Below are 24162 nucleotides of genomic sequence, written 5' to 3'. Positions count from 1 at the left end.
ACTAGATGTCACTTTCAAAGAGTAGATGTCACTTTCAAAGACTAGATGTCACTTTCAAAGACTAGATGTCACTTTCAAAGACTAGATATCACTTTCAAAGACTAGATGTCACTCTCAAAGACTAGATGTCACTCTCAAAGACTAGATGTCACTTTCAAAGACTAGATGTCACTTTCAAAGACTAGATGTCACTTTCAAAGACTAGATATCACTTTCAAAGACTAGATGTCACTCTCAAAGACTAGATGTCACTCTCAAAGACTAGATGTCACTTTCAAAGAGTAGATGTCACTTTCAAAGACTAGATGTCACTTTCAAAGACTAGATGTCACTTTCAAAGACTAGATATCACTTTCAAAGACTAGATGTCACTCTCAAAGACTAGATGTCACTCTCAAAGACTAGATGTCACTTTCAAAGACTAGATGTCACTTTCAAAGACTAGATGTAATGAAGTGGGCGTGGCTACTGTACATGCAAGTTGTGTTGATCGATGACATCATCTGCTGTCTGTCAAAGTGGCTTACAGTGTGGTCGTCACGGTAACAAAAAACAGACTTGGGGAGCCTGACCTTTGACACAGTGAAAGCTGATTGGCCAAGGCGGTGCTGCCCCCTACTGGACCACATGGTCTCTGCAGGAAGTAGTACTGCCCCCTACTGGATAACATGATCTATGCAGGAAGTAGTACTGCCCCCTACTGGACCACATGATCTATGCAGGAAGTAGTACTGCCCCCTACTGGACCACATGATCTATGCAGGAAGTAGTACTGCCCCCTACTGGACCACATGATCTATGCAGGAAGTAGTACTGCCCCCTACTGGACCACATGGTCTATGCAGGAAGTAGTACTGCCCCCTACTGGACCACATGGTCAATGCAGGAAGTAGTACTGCCCCCTACTGGACCACATGGTCTATGCAGGAAGTAGTACTGCCCCCTACTGGATCACATGTATTATGCAGGAAGTAGTACTGCCCCCTACTGGATCACATGTATTATGCAGGAAGTAGTACTGGATCACATGTGCTATGCAGGAAGTACTCCTGATGACTGGCAGGGGGCAGCCATGTCTTCACAAAAAAAACATTATTTGCTTAAAGTTGTTCATTGACATGTGAACTCTGTGTGTGTGTGTGTGTGTGTGTGTGTGTGTGTGTGTGTGTGTGTGTGTGTGTGTGTGTGTGTGTGTGTGTGTGTGTGTGTGTGTGTGTGTGTGTGTGTGTGTGTGTGTGTGTGTGTGTGTGTGTGTGTGACAAATATTAACTGTCCAAAGTACATTAGTACGTTCTAGAATGTAAAGTCCAAACAAGTCCTTACATTGCCTGCCAGTTCATTAGTCTGTTAGCATGGTCCTTAGCCCCTTAGCGTGGTGATTAGCACGCTAGTGTTTAGTGATTAGCACGTTAGTGTGGTGATTAGCACGTTAGTGTTTAGTTATTAGCCCCTTAGCGTGGTGATTAGCACGTTAGTGTTTAGTGATTAGCACGTTAGCGTGGTGATTAGCACGTTAGTGTTTAGTGATTAGCCCCTTAGCGTGGTGATTAGCACGTTAGTGTTTAGTGATTAGCACGTTAGTGTGGTGATTACCACGTTAGTGTTTAGTGATTAGCCCCTTAGCGTGGTGATTAGCACGCTAGTGTTTAGTGATTAGCACGTTAGTGTGGTGATTACCACGTTAGTGTTTAGTGATTAGCACGTTAATGTTTAGTGATTAGCATGTCAGCGTGGTGATTAGCACATTAGTGTTTAGTGATTAGCACGTCAGCGTGGTGATTAGCACGTTAGTGTTTAGTGATTAGCATGTTAGCGTGGTGATTAGCACGTTAGTGTTTAATGATTAGCACGTCAGCGTGGTGATTAGCACGTTAGTGTTTAGTGATTAGCATGTCAGCGTGGTGATTAGCACGTTAGTGTTTAGTGATCAGCACGTTAACGTGGTGATTAGCACGTTAGTGTTTAGTGATTAGCACGTCAGCGTGGTGATTAGCACGTTAGTGTTTAGTGATTAGCATGTTAGCGTGGTCATTAGCACGTTAGCATGGTGATTAGCACGTTAGTGTTTAGTGATTAGCATGTCAGCGTGGTCATTAGCACGTCAGCGTGGTGATTAGCACGTTAGTGTTTGGTAATTAGCACGTTAGCGTGGTGTTAGCCTACGTGATGCTAAATGTTTAATACCATGTTTATAAGAGTGTTGTAGTACCAAGTAGTACTTAGTACTACTTGGTACTACTTAGTACTATTAAGTATTACTAAGTAGTACCAAGTAGTACCAAGTAGTACTAAGTAGTACTGTAGTATTTGTATTCTCGCCCGACACCCGTGCTAATTGCTAACGCTGGCCGCTGCCTGCTGAGTATCCCCGGCTTGACCCCGCCCCCTGGCAGGCTGGTTGGCGTGCACGATGGCGCTGGCGGATGTCGGCAATGATGTCGGCAATGATGTCGTCAATGATGTCATCTTCCTGCCGCGGCGCAGACAAAACAAGCAACATGTCTGCCCCTCACTTCCTGCTGCCACTAATTGTAGCCTCAGGTGATGGCTCAGGTGTCATGGGTGTGTGTGTGTGTGCGCGTGTGTGTGCGTGTGTGTGCGTGTGTGTGTGTGTGTGCGCGTGTGTGTGTGTGTGTGTGTGTGTGTGTGTGTGGAGGAAGAACAGAAGGTTCCAGCAGGATGTTGTCAACTTACATGTGTTGAAATCACACACACACTGTAGAGGTCAGAGGTCATTTCTAAGGTGAATTGTAAAGTACACACACACACACACACACACACACACACACACGCACACACCCACGCACATACACGCACACACACACACACGCCAGGACAAAACAAACAATGACACAAATTAGGGGGATCAGCGGGGGCGGGAGAGAGAGAGAGAGAGAGAGAGAGAGAGAGAGAGAGAGGAGCGCGAATCGATGTGCGCAGGCGCAAAGAGTCTCCACAGACGGACGTTGGACAAAGTTGTGTGTGTTGTGTAGTGTTGTGTGTCCGCGGAGGAACATGCCGCTGACATTGTGGGTACGTCACTTCTCTCTTTTCTCCTCCGTCGTCTTCTCGTCGCGACGTGCGCGCGCGCGCGCGACGCAGCTTTTAACGCTGCTGCTGCTGATGATGATGATGATGTTTGATGAGGGGATGAAGATGGAATAAGGGTGGGGGAGGGGCGGCACATTTGTGTTCGCGCTGCGCATGCGCGTGTAGTTACGGTAACTACACACACGCCATTGATTGGACCCGGTCTGGAAATGGACCAATGAGAGGCTGCGGAGGCGCAGGGTCCCGCCCCCCTTGTGAAGATCCCATCATTACTGTGACTAAGCCCCGCCCACTGGGCTGTGTGCAGGTGTTAATGGCGTGGTGCGGGTGGCGCTGTGACGTCATCAGGGCGTACGTCTTCCAGGCCAGCCGACCTGCGGAGGGCGGCGAGGCCCCGCCCCCACACGCCAAAGGTGAGGAGGCGCCCGCTTCCATCCCGGCGGCCCGCGCTGAGACCGTGTGTGTGTGTGTGTGTGTGTGTGTGTGTGTGTGTGTGTGTGTGTGTGTGTGTGTGTGTGTGTGTGTGTGTGTGTGTGTGTGTGTGTGTGTGTGTGTCCCAGTGGTGTCCCAGTGGGTCAGCTCAGCAGGGTCCTGTAAGGGGCGGTGCTTCGAGCTGGAGGAGGCGGAGCCACCAGGGTGTCGCTGTGACAATTTGTGTAAGACCTACTACAGCTGCTGCTCCGACTTTGACCACCACTGTCTCAAAACAGGTGAGTCACATCAACGCCCCTCTCAGGTGAGTCACATGACCGCCCCTGTCAGGTGAGTCACATGACCGCCGCTGTCAGGTGAGTCACATGACCGCCCCTGTCGGGTGAGTCACATGACCGCCCCTGTCGGGTGAGTCACATGACCGCCCCTGTCGGGTGAGTCACATGACCGCCGCTGTCAGGTGAGTCACATGACCGCCCTTGTCAGGTGAGTCACATGACCGCCCCTGTCAGGTGAGTCACATGACCGCCCCTGTCAGGTGAGGCACATGACCGCCGCTTAGCATAAAAGGCAGCTTAATTGGTCTCGTTTTTCTTCATTTAATCTTACCTTAGTTGTTGCTGATCTTACCTTAGTTGAGTTGATCTTACCTTATTGAGCTGATCTTAGTTGAGCTGATCTTACCTTAGTTGAGTTGATCTTACCTTATTGAGCTGATCTTAGTTGAGCTGATCTTACCTTAGTTGAGCTGATCTTACCTTATTGAGCTGATCTTACCTTATTGAGCTGATCTTAGTTGAGCTGATCTTACCTTAGTTGAGCTGATCTTACCTTAGTTGAGTTGATCTTACCTTATTGAGCTGATCTTAGTTGAGCTGATCTTACCTTAGTTGAGCTGATCTTACCTTATTGAGCTGATCTTACCTTATTGAGCTGATCTTAGTTGAGCTGATCTTACCTTAGTTGAGCTGATCTTACCTTATTGAGCTGATCTTACCTTATTGAGCTGATCTTAGTTGAGCTGATCTTAGTTGAGCTGATCTTACCTTATTGAGCTGATCTTAGTTGAGCTGATCTTACCTTAGTTGAGCTGATCTTACCTTATTGAGCTTATCTTAGTTGAGCTGATCTTACCTTAGTTGAGCTGATCTTACCTTATTGAACTGATCTTAGTTGAGCTGATCTTACCTTATTGAACTGATTTAGTTGAGCTGATCTTACCTTAGTTGAGCTGATCTTACCTTATTGAGCTGATCTTAGTTGAGCTGATCTTACCTTAGTTGAGCTGATCTTACCTTATTGAACTGATCTTAGTTGAGCTGATCTTACCTTAGTTGAGCTGATCTTACCTTATTGAACTGATCTTAGTTGAGCTGATCTTACCTTAGTTGAGCTGATCTTACCTTATTGAACTGATCTTAGTTGAGTTGATCTTACCTTATTGAACTGATCTTAGTTGAGCTGATCTTACCTTAGTTGAGCTGATCTTTCCTTATTGAGCTGATCTTAGTTGAACTGATCTTACCTTAGTTGAGTTGATCTTACCTTATTGAACTGATCTTAGTTGAGCTGATCTTACCTTAGTTGAGCTGATCTTACCTTATTGAGCTGATCTTAGTTGAGCTGATCTTACCTTAGTTGAGCTGATCCTACCTTATTGAGCTGATCTTAGTTGAGCTGATCTTACCTTAGTTGAGCTGTTCTTAGTTGAGCTGATCTTACCTTATTGAGCTGATCTTAGTTGAGCTGATCTTACCTTAGTTGAGCTGATCTTACCTTAGTTGAGTTGATCTTACCTTATTGAGCTGATCTTAGTTGAGCTGATCTAACCTTAGTTGAGCTGATCTTACCTTCTTGAACTGATCTTAGTTGAGCTGATCTTACCTTAGTTGAGTTGATCTTACCTTATTGAACTGATCTTAGTTGAGCTGATCTTACCTTAGTTGAGTTGATCTTACCTTATTGAGCTGATCTTAGTTGAGCTGATCTTACCTTAGTTGAGCTGATCTTACCTTATTGAGCTGATCTTAGTTGAGCTGATCTTACCTTAGTTGAGCTGATCTTAGTTGAGCTGATCTTACCTTAGTTGAGTTGATCTTACCTTATTGAACTGATCTTAGTTGAGCTGATCTTACCTTAGTTGAGCTGATCTTACCTTAGTTGAGCTGATCTTACCTTATTGAGCTGATCTTAGTTGAGCTGATCTTACCTTAGTTGAGCTGATCTTACCTTATTGAACTGATCTTAGTTGAGTTGATCTTACCTTATTGAACTGATCTTAGTTGAGCTGATCTTACCTTAGTTGAGTTGATCTTACCTTATTGAACTGATCTTAGTTGAGCTGATCTTACCTTAGTTAAGTTGATCTTACCTTATTGAGCTGATCTTAGTTAAGTTGATCTTACCTTATTGAGCTGATCTTAGTTGAGCTGATCTTACCTTAGTTGAGCTGATCTTACCTTATTGAGCTGATCTTAGTTGAGCTGATCTTACCTTAGTTGAGTTGATCTTACCTTATTGAGCTGATCTTAGTTGAGCTGATCTTACCTTAGTTGAGTTGATCTTACCTTATTGAACTGATCTTAATTGAGCTGATCTTACTTTAGTTGAGCTGATCTTACCATAGTTGAGCTGATCTTACCTTATTGAGCTGATCTTAGTTGAGCTGATCTTACCTTAGTTGAGCTGATCTTACCTTATTGAGCTGATCTTAGTTGAGCTGATCTTACCTTAGTTGAGCTGATCTTACCTTATCGAACTGATCTTAGTTGAGTTGATCTTACCTTATTGAGCTGATCTTAGTTGAGCTGATCTTACCTTAGTTGAGCTGATCTTACCTTATTGAGCTGATCTTAGTTGAGCTGATCTTACCTTATTTGAGCTGATCTTACCTTATTGAACTGATCTTAGTTGAGCTGATCTTACCTTAGTTGAGCTGATCTTACCTTATTGAGCTGATCTTAGTTGAGCTGATCTTACCTTAGTTGAGCTGATCTTACCTTATTGAACTGATCTTAGTTGAGCTGATCTTACCTTAGTTGAGCTGATCTTACCTTATTGAGCTGATCTTAGTTGAGCTGATCTTACCTTAGTTGAGCTGAGCTTACCTTATTGAGCTGATCTTAGTTGAGCTGATCTTACCTTAGTTGAGCAGATCTTACCTTATTGAACTGATCTTAGTTGAGCTGATCTTACCTTAGTTGAGCTGATCTTACCTTATTGAGCTTATCTTAGTTGAGCTGATCTTACCTTAGTTGAGCTGATCTTAGTTGAGCTGATCTTACCTTATTGAGCTGATCTTAGTTGAGCTGATCTTACCTTATTGAGCTGATCTTAGTTGAGCTGATCTTACCTTAGTTGAGCTTATCTTACCTTATTAAACTGATCTTAGTTGAGCTGATCTTACCTTAGTTGAGTTGATCTTACCTTATTGAACTGATCTTAGTTGAGCTGATCTTACCTTAGTTGAGCTGATCTTACCTTATAGAACTGATCTTAGTTGAGCTGATCTTACCTTAGTTGAGCTGATCTTACCTTATTGAGCTGATCTTAGTTGAGCTGATCTTACCTTAGTTGAGCTGATCTTACCTTATTGAACTGATCTTAGTTGAGCTGATCTTACCTTAGTTGAGTTGATCTTACCTTATTGAGCTGATCTTAGTTGAGCTGATCTTACCTTAGTTGAGTTGATCTTACCTTATTGAGCTGATCTTAGTTGAGCTGATCTTACCTTAGTTGAGTTGATCTTACCTTATTGAGCTGATCTTAGTTGAGCTGATCTTACCTTAGTTGAGTTGATCTTACCTTATTGAGCTGATCTTAGTTGAGCTGATCTTACCTTAGTTGAGTTGATCTTAGATGAGTTGATCTTACCTTATTGAGCTGATCTTAGTTGAGCTGATCTTACCTTAGTTGAGCTGTTTTTATCTTAGTTGAACTTACCTTATTGAGCTGATCTTAGTTGAGCTGATCTTACCTTAGTTGAGCTGATCTTAGATGAGTTGATCTTACCTTAGTTGAGCTGTTCTTATCTTAGTTGAGCTGACCTTAGTTGAGCTGATCTTAGATGAGTTGATCTTACCTTAGTTGAGCTGTTCTTATCTTAGTTGAGCTTACCTTAGTTGAGCTGATCTTACCTTAGTTGAGCTGATCTTAGATGAGTTGATCTTACCTTAGTTGAGCTGATCTCAGATGAGTTGCTCTTACCTTAGTTGAGCTGATCTTACCTTAGTTGAGCTGATCTTAGATGAGTTGATCTTACCTTAGTTGAGCTGATCTTAGATGAGTTGATCTTACCTTAGTTGAGCTGATCTTACCTTAGTTGAGCTGATCCTAGATGAGTTGATCCTACCTTAGTTGAGTTGATCTTAGATGAGTTGATCTTACCTTAGTTGAGCTGATCTTAGATGAGTTGATCCTACCTTAGTTGAGTTGATCTTAGATGAGTTGATCTTACCTTAGTTGAGCTGATCTTAGATGAGTTGATCTTACCTTAGTTGAGCTGTTCTTATCTTAGTTGAGCTTATCTTAGTTGAGCTGATCTTAGATGAGTTTATCTTACCTTAGTTGAGCTGATCTTAGATTAGTTGATCTTACCTTAGTTGAGCTGATCTTAGATGAGTTGATCTTACCTTAGTTGAGCTGATCTTAGATTAGTTGATCTTACCTTAGTTGAGCTGATCTTAGATGAGTTGATCTTACCTTAGTTGAGCTGTTCTTATCTTAGTTGATGTTACCTTAGTTGATCTTACCTTAGTTGATATTACCTTAGTTGAGCTGTTCTTATCTTAGTTGATGTTACCTTAGTTGATCTTACCTTAGTTGATATTACCTTCGTTGAGCTGTTCTTACCTTAGTTGATGTTACCTTAGTTGAGCTGTTCTTATCTTAGTTAATCTTACCTCTTAGTTGATCTTACCTTAGTTGATGTTACCTTAGTTGATCTGATGTTGGAGTTAGTCCAGCAGTGCTGATGTTGAGTGTGTGTGTGAGCAGCGGGCGGGTTCGAGTGCCGGCAGGAGCGTTGTGGCGAGGGGAGGAGGGAGGAGCACGCCTGCCAGTGTGACCAGGACTGCCTGGAGCGAGGCGACTGCTGCTCCAACTACAAGTCGGCGTGCAAAGGTAATCGCCCTCACCCTCGCCAACGTGCCGCTGAGTCGGCTTCACCGCTTGTCCTGTGTTTTGGAGGTGAGGAGACGTGGCTCCAAGGAGGCTGCGAGGACATCGGCGGCGCCGAGTGTCCCGCCGGGTGAGTACGCTATGCTAATTGGGCGGAGGGGGAGTATGCAAATGATATGCAAATGAGCGCCGTGGCCCCCGCAGCTTCGTCCGCCCCCCTCTCATCATGCTGTCCGTGGACGGCTTCCGGGCGTCCTACCTGAAGAAGGGCGCGTCCGTCATCCCCAACATCCACAAACTCAGTAGGTGGCCCCGCCCCCTTCTCCTAGAGCCCGCCCCCTCCCGGTAACCACAGGTGTTTCCTGTCAGGGACGTGCGGGACGTCTGCGCCCTACATGCGCCCCGTGTACCCCACCAAGACCTTCCCCAACCTGTACACCCTGGCCACGGTGAGTGTCACATGACCTGCTGCAGGGGGAGGGGCCACGCTCTCACCTGTGTGTCCTCAGGGCCTCTACCCCGAGTCCCACGGCATTGTGGGTAACACCATGCACGACCCCGTCTTCAACGCCACCTTCAGCCTGCGCACCCGGGAGAAGCTCAACCACCGCTGGTGGGGCGGGCAGCCGGTGAGTGGGCGGGGAAAAGGGGCGGGGCGGGGCGGGGCCGGTTCTCCTTTGTGTCACGCCGCCGTGTCGCCCGCAGATCTGGATCACGGCGGAGGAGCAAGGCGTCAAGGCCGGAACCTTCTTCTGGCCCTGGTAGGTCTGCCCGCTTGGCTTCCTAGGACAGCGTGAGAGTGACCCCGTGCCCTCCTTGCAGGGTCATCCCGCTGGAGCGCCGCATCCTGACCATCCTGCACTGGCTGCACCTGCCCGACCAGCACAGGTGTGCACCTCACACGCCTCCTCACCCGCAGGTACACCTGTGCTCACCTGCACGCTCTGTGTCCAGACCCTACGTCTACGCCGTGCACTCCGAGCAGCCTGACACCTTCGGACACCGCCTGGGACCCCTCAGCAGCGAGGTGAGGTCCGGTGACGCCTGTGGGCGGGGCCAATGGCTTGACCCCGCCTCCTGTGTGTGTGCAGCTGGACAACCCCCTGAGGGAGATAGACAACATCATCGGGCAGCTCATGAACGGACTGAAGCAAATGAATCTTCATCGATGTGTCAACGTCATCGTGGTGGGCGACCATGGTGAGTGGTGGGAGGATGAGGATGAGGATGATGAGGATGAGGATGAGGATGGTGTTAATGAGGAGGATGTTGATGAGGATGATGTTGATGATGATGAAGATGATGTTGATGAGGATGATGTTAATGAGGATGATGATGATGAGGATGATGTTGATGAGGATAATGTTGATGAGGAGGATGTTAATGATGATGATGTTGATGAGGATGATGTTAATGAGGAGGATGTTGATGAGGATGATGTTAATGAGGATGATGTTAATGATGATGAGCATGATGTTGATGAGGATAATGCTGATGAGGAGGATGTTAATGATGATGATGATGATGAGGATGATGTTAATGACGATGATGTTGAGGAGGATGATGATGATGAGGATGATGTTAATGAGGAGGATGTTGATGAGGATGATGATGATGAGGATGATGTTAATGACGATGATGTTGATGATGATGATGTTAAGGATGATGTTAATGATGATAATGTTGATGAGGGTGATATTAAAGAGTAGGATGTGAATTTGGATGATGTTAATGAGGATGATGTTGATGATGATGAAGATGATGTTGATGAGGATGATGTTGATGAGGAGGATGTTAATGATGATGATGATGATGATGAAGATGATGTTGATGAGGATGATGTTAATGAGGAGGATGTTGATGAGGATGATGTTAATGAGGATGATGTTGATGATGATAATGTTGATGAGGATGATATTAAAGAGTAGGATGTGAATTAGGATGATGTTAATGACGATGATGTTGATGATGATGATGTTAAGGATGATGTTAATGATGATAATGTTGATGAGGATGATGTTAATGATGAAGATGATGTTGATGAGGATGATGTTGATGAGGATGATGATGATGAGGATGATGTTAATGAGGAGGATGTTGATGAGGATGATGTTAATGAAGATGATGTTAATGAGGAGGATGTTGATGAGGATGATGTTGATGAGGATGATGTTAATGAGGATGATGTTAATGATGATAATGTTGATGAGGATGATGTTAATGAGGATGATGTTAATGATGATAATGTTGATGAGGATGATATTAAAGAGTAGGATGTGAATTAGGATGATGTTAATGACGATGATGTTGATGATGATGATGTTAAGGATGATGTTGATGAGGATAATGTTCATGAGGATGATGTTGATGATGATGATGTTAAGGATGATGTTAATGATGATCATGTTGATGAGGATGATGTTAATGATGATGAAGATGATCTTGATGAGGATGATGTTGATGAGGATAATGTTGATGAGGAGGATGTTAATGATGATGATGATGATGATGAAGATGATGTTGATGAAGATGATGTTAATGAGGAGGATGTTGATGAGGATGATGTTAATGAGGATGATGTTAATGATGATAATGTTGATGAGGATGATATTAAAGAGTAGGATGTGAATTAGGATGATGTTAATGACGATGATGTTGATGATGATGATGTTAAGGATGATGTTAATGATGATAATGTTGATGAGGATGATGTTAATGATGAAGATGATGTTGATGAGGATGATGTTGATGAGGATGATGATGATGAGGATGATGTTAATGAGGAGGATGTTGATGAGGATGATGTTAATGAAGATGATGTTAATGAGGAGGATGTTGATGAGGATGATGTTGATGAGGATGATGTTAATGAGGATGATGTTAATGATGATAATGTTGATGAGGATGATGTTAATGAGGATGATGTTAATGATGATAATGTTGATGAGGATGATATTAAAGAGTAGGATGTGAATTAGGATGATGTTAATGACGATGATGTTGATGATGATGATGTTAAGGATGATGTTGATGAGGATAATGTTGATGAGGATGATGTTGATGATGATGATGTTAAGGATGATGTTAATGATGATCATGTTGATGAGGATGATGTTAATGATGATGAAGATGATCTTGATGAGGATGATGTTGATGAGGATAATGTTGATGAGGAGGATGTTAATGATGATGATGATGATGATGAAGATGATGTTGATGAGGATGATGTTAATGAGGAGGATGTTGATGAGGAGGATGTTAATGAGGATGATGTTAATGATGATAATGTTGATGAGGATGATATTAAAGAGTAGGATGTGAATTAGGATGATGTTAATGACGATGATGTTGATGATGATGATGTCAAGGATGATGTTAATGATGATAATGTTGATGAGGATGATGTTAATGATGATGAAGATGATGTTGATGAGGATGATGTTGATGAGGATAATGTTGATGAGGAGGATGTTAATGATGATGATGATGATGAAGATGATGTTGATGAGGATGATGTTAATGAGGCTGATGTTGATGAGAATGATGTTAATGAGGATGAGGTTAATGATGATGATGTTGATGAGGATGATGTTAATGAGGATGATGTTGATGATGATAATGTTGATGAGGATGATGTTAATGATGATGAAGATGAGGATGATGTTAATGACAATGATTTTGATGAGGATGAAGTTAATAAGGATGATGTTGATGATGATAATGTTAAGGATACTGTTATTGAGGATGAGGATGATGAAGATGATGTTGATGAGGATAATGTTATTGATGATGATGATGAAAATGATGTTGATGAGGATGATGTTAATGAGGATGATTATGTTAAAGATGATGATTATGTCAATGATGATGATGTTGATGAGGATGATGTTAATGAGGATGATGTTAATGACGATGATGTTGATGAGGATGGTGGTAATGAGGATGAGGTTAATGATGATGATGTTGATGAGGATGATGTAAATGAGGATGATGTTGATGAGCATGATGTTGATGATGATAATGTTGATGAGGATGATGTTAATGATGATGATGATGAAGATGAGGATGATGTTAATGACAATGATGTTGATGAGGATGAAGTTAATAAGGATGATGTTGATGATGATAATGCTGAGGATGCTGTTATTGAGGATGATGATGAAAATGATGTTGATGAGGATGATGTTAATGATGATGATGTGCATGAGGACAATGTTGATGAGGATGATGCTGATGGTGATGATGAGAATGATGTTGATGAGGATGTTGTTGATAATGATCAGGATGATGTTAATGATGATGAGGATGATGTTGATGAGGATGAGAATGATGATGATGAGAATGATGTTGATGAGGATGATGCTGATGGTGATGATGAGAATGATGTTGATAATGATGAGGATGATGCTAATGATGATGAGAATGATGATGATGATGATGATGTTAAAGAGTACGATGTGAATGAGGAGGATGTTGATGAGGATAATGGTAATGAGGATGATGTTAGTGAAGAAGATGTTGATGATGATGTTAATGATAATGATGTTAATGCGGATTATGTTAATGATAATGAGAATGAGAATTATGATAATGAGGAAGAGGATGATTAAAATGATGATGATAGTGATGAAAATGATAAGGAGGATGATAATAACGATGACGATGATGATGAGAATGATAAAGATGATGATGATAACGAGGATTATAAGAATAATGAGAATGACGATAACGATGAGGATGATGATGAGAATGATAAAGATGATGAGAATAATGAGGATAATGATGATGAGAATGATGATGGGAATGATAAAGATGATGAGAATGATAAGCATGATGATAACGATGAGAATGAGGATGATGATAAGAATGACAAGGAGGATGAAAATGATAACAAGGTTTATAAGAATGATGAGAATGTTAATGATTAGGACGAGCATGATGAGAATGAGCAAAATGATAACGATGAGGATAATGATGATGATGAGAATGATAAATATGATAATGATGCTGATGATGAGAATGATAAAGATGATTAGGATGATGATGATGATAACAATGAGAATGATGATGATGATGAGAACGACAAGAAGGATGAAAATGATGATGATAATGAGGTTTATAAGAACGATGAGAATGGTGATGATGAGAATAATGAGTATAATGATGATAATGATGATGAGAATTATGATGATTATGAGAATGGTGATGATAACGATGATAATGATGAGAATGGTGATGATGAGAAAGAAAATGATCAGAATGATGAGAATAATGACTGGTGAGAATGATGACAATGATGAGGATAATGATGATGATGATGATGATGATAAGAATGATAATGATAATGAGCATAATGATAATAATGACAAAGGTAATGATGAAGACGAGGATGATGGGAATGATGAGAATAATTACAATGATGAGAATGATGAGGATAATGATGATGAGTTTTTGCCGTGAAGATTGTTGGTCATGGTCATCCTCACTACCTCCATGAGAACATGAGTCAGTGCTCCATGAGAACATGAGTCAGTGCTCCATGAGAACATGAGTCAGTGCTTCATGAGAACATGAGTCAGTGCTTCATGAGAACATGAGTCAGTGCTCCATGAGAACATGAGTCAGTGCTCCATGAGAACATGAGTCAGTGCTCCATGAGAACATGAGTCAGTGCTTCATGAGAACATGAGTCAGTGCTCCATGAGAACATGAGTCAGTGCTTCATGAGAACATGAGTCAGTGCTCCATGAGAACATGAGTCAGTGCTCCATGAGAACATGAGTCGGTGGTCCATGAGAACATGAGTCAGTGGTCCATGAGAACATGAGTCAGTGGTCCATGAGAACATGAGTCAGTGCTCCATGAGAACATGAGTCAGTGCTCCATGAGAACATGAGTCAGTGGTCCATGAGAACATGAGTCAGTGCTCCATGAGAACATGAGTCAGTGCTCCATGAGAACATGAGTCAGTGCTTCATGAGAACATGAGTCAGTGCTCCATGAGAACATGAGTCAGTGGTCCATGAGAACATGAGTCAGTGCTCCATGAGAACATGAGTCAGTGGTCCAGGAGAACATGAGTCAGTGGTCCATGAGAACATGAATCAGTGCTCCATGAGAACATGAGTCAGTGCTCCATGAGAACATGAGTCAGTGCTCCATGAGAACATGAGTCAGTGCTCCATGAGAACATGAGTCAGTGCTCCATGAGAACATGAGTCAGTGCTCCATGATAACATGAGTCAGTGCTCCATGAGAACATGAGTCAGTGCTCCATGAGAACATGAGTCAGTGGTCCATGAGAACATGAGTCAGTGCTCCATGAGAACATGAGTCAGTGCTTCATGATAACATGAGTCAGTGCTCCATGAGAACATGAGTCAGTGCTACATGAGAACATGAGTCGGTGCTTCATGATAACATGAGTCAGTGCTTCATGAGAACATGAGTCAGTGGTCCATGAGAACATGAGTCAGTGGTCCACGAGAACATGAGTCAGTGGTCCATGAGAACATGAGTCAGTGGTCCACGAGAACATGAGTCAGTGCTACATGAGAACATGAGTCAGTGGTCCATGAGAACATGAGTCAGTGGTCCATGAGAACATGAGTCAGTGGTCCATGAGAACATGAGTCAGTGCTCCATGAGAACATGAGTCAGTGGTCCATGAGAACATGAGTCAGTGGTCCATGATAACATGAGTCAGTGCTCCATGAGAACATGAGTCAGTGCTACATGAGAACATGAGTCGGTGCTTCATGATAACATGAGTCAGTGCTTCATGATAACATGAGTCAGTGCTCCATGAGAACATGAGTCAGTGGTCCATGAGAACATGAGTCAGTGGTCCACGAGAACATGAGTCAGTGGTCCATGAGAACATGAGTCAATGGTCCACGAGAACATGAGTCAGTGCTCCATGAGAACATGAGTCAGTGGTCCATGAGAACATGAGTCAGTGGTCCATGAGAACATGAGTCAGTGGTCCATGAGAACATGAGTCAGTGGTCCATGAGAACATGAGTCAGTGGTCCATGAGAACATGAGTCAGTGCTCCATGAGAACATGAGTCAGTGGTCCATGAGAACATGAGTCAGTGGTCCATGAGAACATGAGTCAGTGGTCCATGAGAACATGAGTCAGTGCTCCATGAGAACATGAGTCAGTGGTCCATGAGAACATGAGTCAGTGGTCCATGAGAACATGAGTCAGTGGTCCATGAGAACATGAGTCAGTGCTCCATGAGAACATGAGTCAGTGGTCCATGAGAACATGAGTCAGTGGTCCATGAGAACATGAGTCAGTGCTCCATGAGAACATGAGTCAGTGGTCCATGAGAACATGAGTCAGTGGTCCATGAGAACATGAGTCAGTGGTCCATGAGAACATGAGTCAGTGGTCCATGAGAACATGAGTCAGTGGTCCATGAGAACATGAGTCAGTGCTTCATGAGAACATGAGTCAGTGCTCCATGAGAACATGAGTCGGTGGTCCATGAGAACATGAGTCAGTGGTCCATGAGAACATGAGTCAGTGCTTCATGATAACATGAGTCAGTGGTCCATGAGAACATGAGTCAGTGCTCCATGAGAACATGAGTCAGTGGTCCATGAGAACATGAGTCAGTGCTTCATGAGAACATGAGTCAGTGCTTCATGAGAACATGAGTCAGTGCTCCATGAGAACATGAGTCAGAGCTCCATGAGAACATGAGTCAGTGCTCCATGAGAACATGAATCAGTGGTCCATGAGAACATGAGTCAGTGGTCCATGAGAACATGAGTCAGTGGTCCATGAGAACATGAGTCAGTGCTCCATGAGAACATGAGTCAGTGGTCCATGAGAACATGAGTCAGTGCTCCATGAGAACATGAGTCAGTGGTCCATGAGAACATGAGTCAGTGCTCCATGAGAACATTCACAAGTTAGCATTCACAAGCCTGATGGTCTGTGGGTAGAAAGTGTTTGTCAGTCTGGTAGTCCTGGATTTCAGGCTCCTGTATGGTCTGCCTGATGGTAGGAGGTGTACTGTCCTTGATGATGTTGTGTGCTCTCCTGGTAGACTACAAGTCCTGTAGGCTGCTCCTGAGCAGTTCTAATGACTGGCTGGAGTGCCTTCCTGTCCTTAGCAGTGCAGTTTCCATACCAGACCGTGATTGAGGTGGTAAGGACACTCTCAAGCGTACTTCTATAGAAGTTGCAGAGAATGTTGGGTGGCATGCCAAATGTTCTCAGCCTTCTTAGGAAGTACAGTCGCTGCTGGGCTTTGTTGGGTGTTGTGATCCCAGGTCAGGTCCTCGCTGATGTGGGTCCCGAGGAATTTAAAGGTTTTCACCCTGTCCACCTCTGTCTCCCCATTGTACAGAGGTGTGTACTGTGCACTCCTTCTCCGTGGGTCAATAATCATCTCCTTGGTCTTGTCTGTGTTCAAGGAGAGATTATTATCCTGACCCCAGGCCACCAGTTCCGCTAGCTCCCTTCTGTACGCTGCCTCAGCTCCCCCGGTGATCAGTCCGACGACCGTAGTATCATCTGCAAACTTGATGATACTGGTGTTGTTCTGGGAGGCCACACAGTCGTGTGTGAAGAGGGTGTACAACAGGGGGCTCAGCACACAGCCTTGGGGGGGTCCTTGTGCTTACAATCTTTGTGCCTGATGTCTGGTTGGGGGGTCCTTGTGCTTAGAACCTTTGTGCCTGATGTCTGGTTGGGGGGTCATTGTGCTTAGAACCTTTGTGCCTGATGTCTGGTTGGGGGGTCCTTGTGCTTACAACCTTTGTGCCTGATGTCCGGTTGGGGGGTCCTTGTGCTTAGAACCTTTGTGCCTGATGTCTGGTTGGGGGGTCCTTGTGCTTAGAACCTTTGTGCCTGATGTCCGGTTGGGGGGTCCTTGTGCTTAGAACCTTTGTGCCTGATGTCCGGTTGGGGGTCTTTGTGCTTAGAACCTTTGTGCCTGATGTCTGGTTGGGGGGTCCTTGTGCTTACAACCTTTGTGCCTGATGTCTGGTTGGGGGGTCCTTGTGCTTAGAACCTTTGTGCCTGATGTCTGGTTGGGGGGTCGTTGTGCTTACAACCTTTGTGCCTGATGTCTGGTTGGGGGGTCCTTGTGCTTACAACCTTTGTGCCTGATGTCTGGTTGGGGGGGTCCTTGTGCTTACAACCTTTGTGCCTGATGTCTGGTTGGGGGGTCCTTGTGCTTACAACCTTTGTGCCTGATGTCTGGTTGGGGGGTCCTTGTGCTTAGAACCTTTGTGCCTGATGTCTGGTTGGGGGGTCATTGTGCTTAGAACCTTTGTGCCTGATGTCTGGTTGGGGGGTCATTGTGCTTAGAACCTTTGTGCCTGATGTCTGGTTGGGGGGTCCTTGTGCTTAGAACCTTTGTGCCTGATGTCTGGTTGGGGGGTCCTTGTGCTTAGAACCTTTGTGCCTGATGTCTGGTTGGGGGGTCCTTGTGCTTACAACCTTTGTGCCTGATGTCTGGTTGGGGGGTCCTTGTGCTTAGAACCTTTGTGCCTGGTGTCTGGTTGGGGGGTCTTTGTGCTTAGAACCTTTGTGCCTGATGTCTGGTTGGGGGGTCCTTGTGCTTAGAACCTTTGTGCCTGATGTCTGGTTGGGGGGTCCTTGTGCTTAGAACCTTTGTGCCTGATGTCTGGTTGGGGGGTCCTTGTGCTTACAACCTTTGTGCCTGATGTCTGGTTGGGGGGTCGTTGTGCTTAGAACCTTTGTGCCTGATGTCTGGTTGGGGGGTCCTTGTACTTAGAACCTTTGTGCCTGATGTCTGGTTGGGGGGTCGTTGTGCTTACAACCTTTGTGCCTGATGTCTGGTTTGGAGGTCCTTGTGCTTAGAACCTTTGTGCCTGATGTCTGGTTGGGGGGTCCTTGTGCTTACAACCTTTGTGCCTGATGTCTGGTTGGGGGGTCCTTGTGCTTACAACCTTTGTGCCTGATGTCTGGTTGGGGGGTCCTAGTGCTTAGAATCTTTGTGCCTGATGTCTGGTTGGGGGGTAGGTGTGCATATTGAGCGGCAGGTGTGCGTATTGAGCGGCAGGTGTGCGTGCCGTGTTTCAGGCATGGAGGAGGCGCACTGCGACCGCACGGAGTTCCTCAGCAGCTACCCGCTGAACATCGATGACATCACACTCATCCCAGGCTCGCTGGGCCGGATTCGACCTCGCGATCCCAAGTCCAGCACATGTGAGTTAATGTGGGTGTAGGCCCCGCCCCCCGGCGCCATCCCTTCCTCACTGCTTTGTCGCCTTGCAGATGACCCGCAGCAGGTGGTGGCCAACCTGACGGTGAGTAAGGCCCGCCCCCTGGCGGCGTGAGCGGCTGACGAGCGCTGTGGTTGGTTGCAGTGCAAGATGGCGACGCAGCACTTCACGCCGTACCTCAAGCAGCACTTACCCAAGAGGCTTCACTACGCCAACAACCGCCGCATCGAGGACGTGCACCTGCTGATGGACAGGAAGTGGCACATCGCCAGGTAACGCCGCGCACAACCTCTGCGCTGCGCCGCCAGCTGACACGCCGGCCGTATTAGCAGGAAAATGCCGGAGAAGATGCGGACGCGGTGCGGTTTCTATGGCGACCACGGCTTCGACAACAAGATCACCAGCATGAGGGTACTTGTCCGCCTCGCCTCGCCTCGCCTCGCCGCCACGCCGCGTGTCATGTGACGTGTCGACCACTTCCTGTCCCTGCAGACCATCTTCATGGCGCACGGGCCCAGCTTCCGCTCGCAGACTCAGGTGGCGGAGTTCGACAACATCGAGCTCTACAACGTCATGTGCGGTGAGTCCCGCAGCACGCCGCCAGACTCCGCCCCCCCTGACTCCGCCCCCCCTGACTCCTCCCCCCCCCCCGTCGCAGACCTGCTGGGCCTGAAGCCGGCGCCGAACAACGGGACCCACGGGAGCCTGAACGCCATGTTGAAAGAGCCGCCGTTCCAGCCCGAGATGCCCGCCGAAGTGACGGCGCCGTCGCCGGACACGGAGGTGGCGGTGACCTCCGACCTCGGCTGCAGCTGCGACGACGAGGTCGGCGTAGGGTTTGACTCCGCCCACCATAGAGGAAGTTGTTGATGCTTGCTGCTTGTGTCTCAGAACAAGGTGGACGAGGTGACGGACGCCTTCGGCCCCGCCCAAGACGGCGCCGACGACTACAGTAGGTGTGGCGCCGAGCAGCCGGCGCCAGGCGGCCATTAACGCGCTCGCTGTGCCCGCAGACGCCACCTTGCTGCCCTTTGGCCGCCCCGCCGTCATGTTTGATGCCCGCTACGGTTTGCTCCATCACCAAGACTTCATCAGCGCTTACAGCCGCCAGCTCGCCATGCCGCTGTGGACGTCCTTCACGTTGCCGCCGCCGCAGGTGCGCCTGCCGCCGCCCCGCCCAGCAGCTCACGCCCCGCCCCCGCGCTCACCTACCCTCTGATTAAGCAGGAGGACGTGACTCTTCTAGAAGCTTCCGGTGGCAGCAGCTGCGTGCGGATGGACCGCCGCGTGTCAGCCCAGCACAGTCCCAGCTGCAGCACCTATAGCCACGCCCCCCAGCTCACCTACGGCTTCCTCTTCCCGCCAGGTACGGGTCAAAGGTCGCCAGGCCCAGCTTTGGGCTCAGCGTGTCTCCTTTTGTTGGCAGAGTTGGCGTCGTCTGCCAAGTCCAAACACCAAGCTGAGCTCATCACCAACACCGTGCCCATGTTTCCCGCCTTCGCCAGTGAGTCACGCCGCGATGGCCCAGACCGCCGCCGCTCCTCCACAAACACCTCATTGTCCTCCCGCTGACAGCATGACAACAACATGACTATTATCTCCCTTATTCTCACTTTATCTCCCTTATTCTCACTTTATCTCCCTTATTCTCACTTTATCTACCTTATTCTCACTTTATCTCCCTTATTCTCACTTTATCTACCTTATTCTCACTTTATCTCCCTTATTCTCACTTTATCTCCCTTATTCTCACTTTATCTCCCTTATTCTCACTTTATCTCCCTTATTCTCACTTTATCTACCTTATTCTCACTTTATCTCCCTTATTCTCACTTTATCTACCTTATTCTCACTTTATCTACCTTATTCTCACTTTATCTACCTCATTCTCACTTTATCTACCTTATTCTCACTTTATCTACCTCATTCTCACTTTATCTACCTTATTCTCACTTTATCTACCTTATTCTCACTTTATCTCCCTTATTCTCACTTTATCTACCTTATTCTCACTTTATCTACCTTATTCTCACTTTTATCTACCTTATTCTCACTTTATCTACCTTATTCTCACTTTATCTACCTTATTCTCACTTTATCTACCTTATTCTCACTTTTATCTACCTTATTCTCACTTTATCTCCCTTATTCTCACTTTATCAATCAATCAATCAATGTTTATTTATATAGCCCTAAATCACTCCTTATTCTCACTTTATCTACCTTATTCTCACTTTATCTACCTTATTCTCATTTTATCTACCTTATTCTCACTTTATCTACCTTATTCTCACTTTATCTACCTTATTCTCACTTTATGTACCTTATTCTCACTTTATCTCCCTTATTCTCACTTTATCTACCTTATTCTCACTTTATCTACCTTATTCTCACTTTTATCTACCTTATTCTCACTTTATCTACCTTATTCTCACTTTATCTACCTTATTCTCACTTTTATCTACCTTATTCTCACTTTTATCTCCCTTATTCTCACTTTATCTACCTTATTCTCACTTTATCTACCTTATTCTCACTTTATCTACCTTATTCTCACTTTATCTACCTTTTTCTCACTTTATCTACCTTATTGTCACATTATCTACCTTATTCTCACTTTATCTACCTTATTCTCACTTTATCTACCTTATTCTCACTTTTATCTCCCTTATTGTCACTTTTATCTACCTTATTCTCACTTTTATCTACCTTATTCTCACTTTTATCTACCTTATTCTCACTTTTATCTCCCTTATTCTCACTTTATCTACCTTATTCTCACTTATCTACCTTATTCTCACTTTATCTACCTTATTCTCACTTTATCTACCTTATTGTCACATTATCTACCTTATTCTCACTTTATCTACCTTATTCTCACTTTATCTACCTTATTCTCACTTTTATCTCCCTTATTGTCACTTTTATCTACCTTATTCTCACTTTTATCTACCTTATTGTCACTTTTATCTACCTTATTCTCACTTTTATCTACCTTATTCTCACTTTTATCTCCCTTATTCTCACTTTATCTACCTTATTCTCACTTTATCTACCTTATTCTCACTTTATCTACCTTATTCTCACTTTTATCTCCCTTATTGTCACTTTTATCTACCTTATTCTTACTTTTATCTACCTTATTCTCACTTTTATCTCCCTTATTCTCACTTTATCTACCTTATTCTCACTTATCTACCTTATTCTCACTTTATCTACCTTATTCTCACTTTATCTACCTTATTGTCACATTATCTACCTTATTCTCACTTTATCTACCTTATTCTCACTTTATCTACCTTATTCTCACTTTTATCTCCCTTATTCTCACTTTTATCTCCCTTATTCTCACTTTATCTACCTTATTCTCACTTATCTACCTTATTCTCACTTTATCTACCTTATTCTCACTTTATCTACCTTATTGTCACATTATCTACCTTATTCTCACTTTATCTACCTTATTCTCACTTTATCTACCTTATTCTCACTTTTATCTACCTTATTCTCACTTTTATCTCCCTTATTCTCACTTTATCTACCTTATTCTCACTTTATCTACCTTATTCTCACTTTATCTACCTTATTCTCACTTTATCTACCTTATTCTCACTTTTATCTCCCTTATTGTCACTTTTATCTACCTTATTCTTACTTTTATCTACCTTATTGTCACTTTTATCTACCTTATTCTCACTTTTATCTCCCTTATTCTCACTTTATCTACCTTATTCTCACTTTATCTACCTTATTCTCACTTTATCTACCTTATTCTCACTTTTATCTACCTTATTCTCACTTTTATCTACCTTATTCTCACTTTTATCTACCTTATTCTCACTTTATCTACCTTATTGTCCTAGAAGATAACATGACTCAGCACTTTATCTACCTTATTGCCCTGCGATGAGGTGAGCGTAACCATGGTGACGGGTGTTGCGCCCGCAGGAGTGTGGCGTTACCTGCAGCGGGCGCTGCTGATCCGCTACGCCCGGGAGCAGCGGGGCATCAACGTGCTGGCGGGGCCCGTCTTCGACCACGACTACGACGGCCGGCGTGACGCCCTGGAGGACATCAGGAAGTGAGTGACATCAGGAAGTGAGTGAGCGCCACGCCCGACTGAGCGTGTGTGACGTGTGCCGCCGCCCGCAGGTGGTCGCCCGCCACGCCGCCCGTGCCCACCCACTTCTTCGCCGTGGTGACCGGCTGCCGGCGGGCCAACCGCACGCTGGACGAGTGCGAGGGCGATGTGGGCGTGGTCTCCTTCCTGCTGCCCCACCGGCCCGACAACAGCGAGACCTGCAAGGTGAGTGCGGCGCAGGAAGTCAGGGGGCGGGGCTAACATGCCGGCCAATGCGTGCAGAGCCGAGAGGACGAGCAGCAGTGGGTGGAGCAGCTCCTCCAGCTGCACACCGCCCGAGTCCGAGACGTGGAGATCCTGACGGGTCTGGACTTGTTCCGCTCCAGCAACCAGACCTACAGCCGGACCCTCAGCCTCAAGACCTCCATGCACACCTTTGAGGACCAGGACTAGGCCCCGCCCTCTTGGGACCAGGGGGCGTGGCCACGCACACACATATACTGATACTGGGGCTCTTGCTGTCAATCCCATACCAAGTAAACCACGCAGCTGGTATCGCCGATACTGACACAGATACCGATAGGGATACAGACACCGATAGCAATACAGATACCGATACAGATACCAAGTGCGGTACAGATACGATAGCAAAACATATATATTATACAGATACAGATAGGGATACCAATACAGAGAGCAATACGGATACCAAGCGCGATACAGATACGATAGCGATACAGATACGATAGCGATACAGATATATTATACAGATAGCGATACAGATACAGATAGGGATACCAATACAGATAGAAATACAGATACCAAGTGCGATACAGATACGATAGCAATACAGATATGATACAGATAGGGATAGTGACACAGATACCGATAGCAACACAGATACAGCTAGCGATACAAATACGATAGGGATAGGGATACAAATATGATACAGATAGCAATACAGATACCAAGCGCGATACAGATACGATAGCGATACAGATACGATAGCGATACAGATATATTATACAGATAGGGATACAGATACAGATAGGGATACCAATACAAATAGAAATACAGATACCAAGTGCGATACAGATACGATAGCAATACAGATATGAACCAGATAGGGATAGTGACACAGATACAGCTAGCGATACAAATACGATAGGGATAGGGATACAGATACAGATAGCAATACAGATACCAAGCGCGATACAGATACGATAGCGATACAGATACGATAGCGATACAGATATATTATACAGATAG

General features: G+C 44.9%; 1 protein-coding gene across 3 annotated transcripts; it reads left to right on the top strand.

Moving 5' to 3' along the window:
* The first annotated feature begins 2924 nt into the window (after positions 1-2924).
* On the top strand, positions 2925-23938 carry LOC133650048 (ectonucleotide pyrophosphatase/phosphodiesterase family member 2-like). Of its 3 annotated transcripts, none has more exons than XM_062046828.1 (25): positions 2925-3033; positions 3359-3464; positions 3612-3761; positions 8479-8604; positions 8671-8731; positions 8806-8903; positions 8971-9050; positions 9111-9230; positions 9307-9362; positions 9424-9489; positions 9556-9628; positions 9693-9801; positions 18670-18795; positions 18865-18896; positions 18957-19084; positions 19145-19223; positions 19305-19392; positions 19471-19637; positions 19704-19764; positions 19826-19968; positions 20040-20178; positions 20239-20316; positions 22761-22893; positions 22965-23118; positions 23176-23938. In XM_062046828.1, the coding sequence occupies exons 1-25, from the start codon at positions 3016-3018 to the stop codon at positions 23344-23346; spliced, it is 2562 nt and encodes an 853-aa protein (XP_061902812.1). In that variant the 5' UTR covers positions 2925-3015; the 3' UTR covers positions 23347-23938. The 3 variants fall into 3 exon arrangements, with proteins under 3 accessions (XP_061902812.1, XP_061902811.1, XP_061902810.1); XM_062046827.1 differs by having other exon boundaries at positions 20037-20178; XM_062046826.1 differs by having other exon boundaries at positions 19142-19223; positions 20037-20178.
* Positions 23939-24162: the final 224 nt, after the last annotated feature.

This window comes from Entelurus aequoreus, linkage group LG05 (assembly GCF_033978785.1).
Source record: "Entelurus aequoreus isolate RoL-2023_Sb linkage group LG05, RoL_Eaeq_v1.1, whole genome shotgun sequence".
In the NCBI taxonomy this organism is placed as follows: domain Eukaryota; kingdom Metazoa; phylum Chordata; class Actinopteri; order Syngnathiformes; family Syngnathidae; genus Entelurus; species Entelurus aequoreus.
This window is presented reverse-complemented; position numbering and strand designations above follow the sequence as displayed.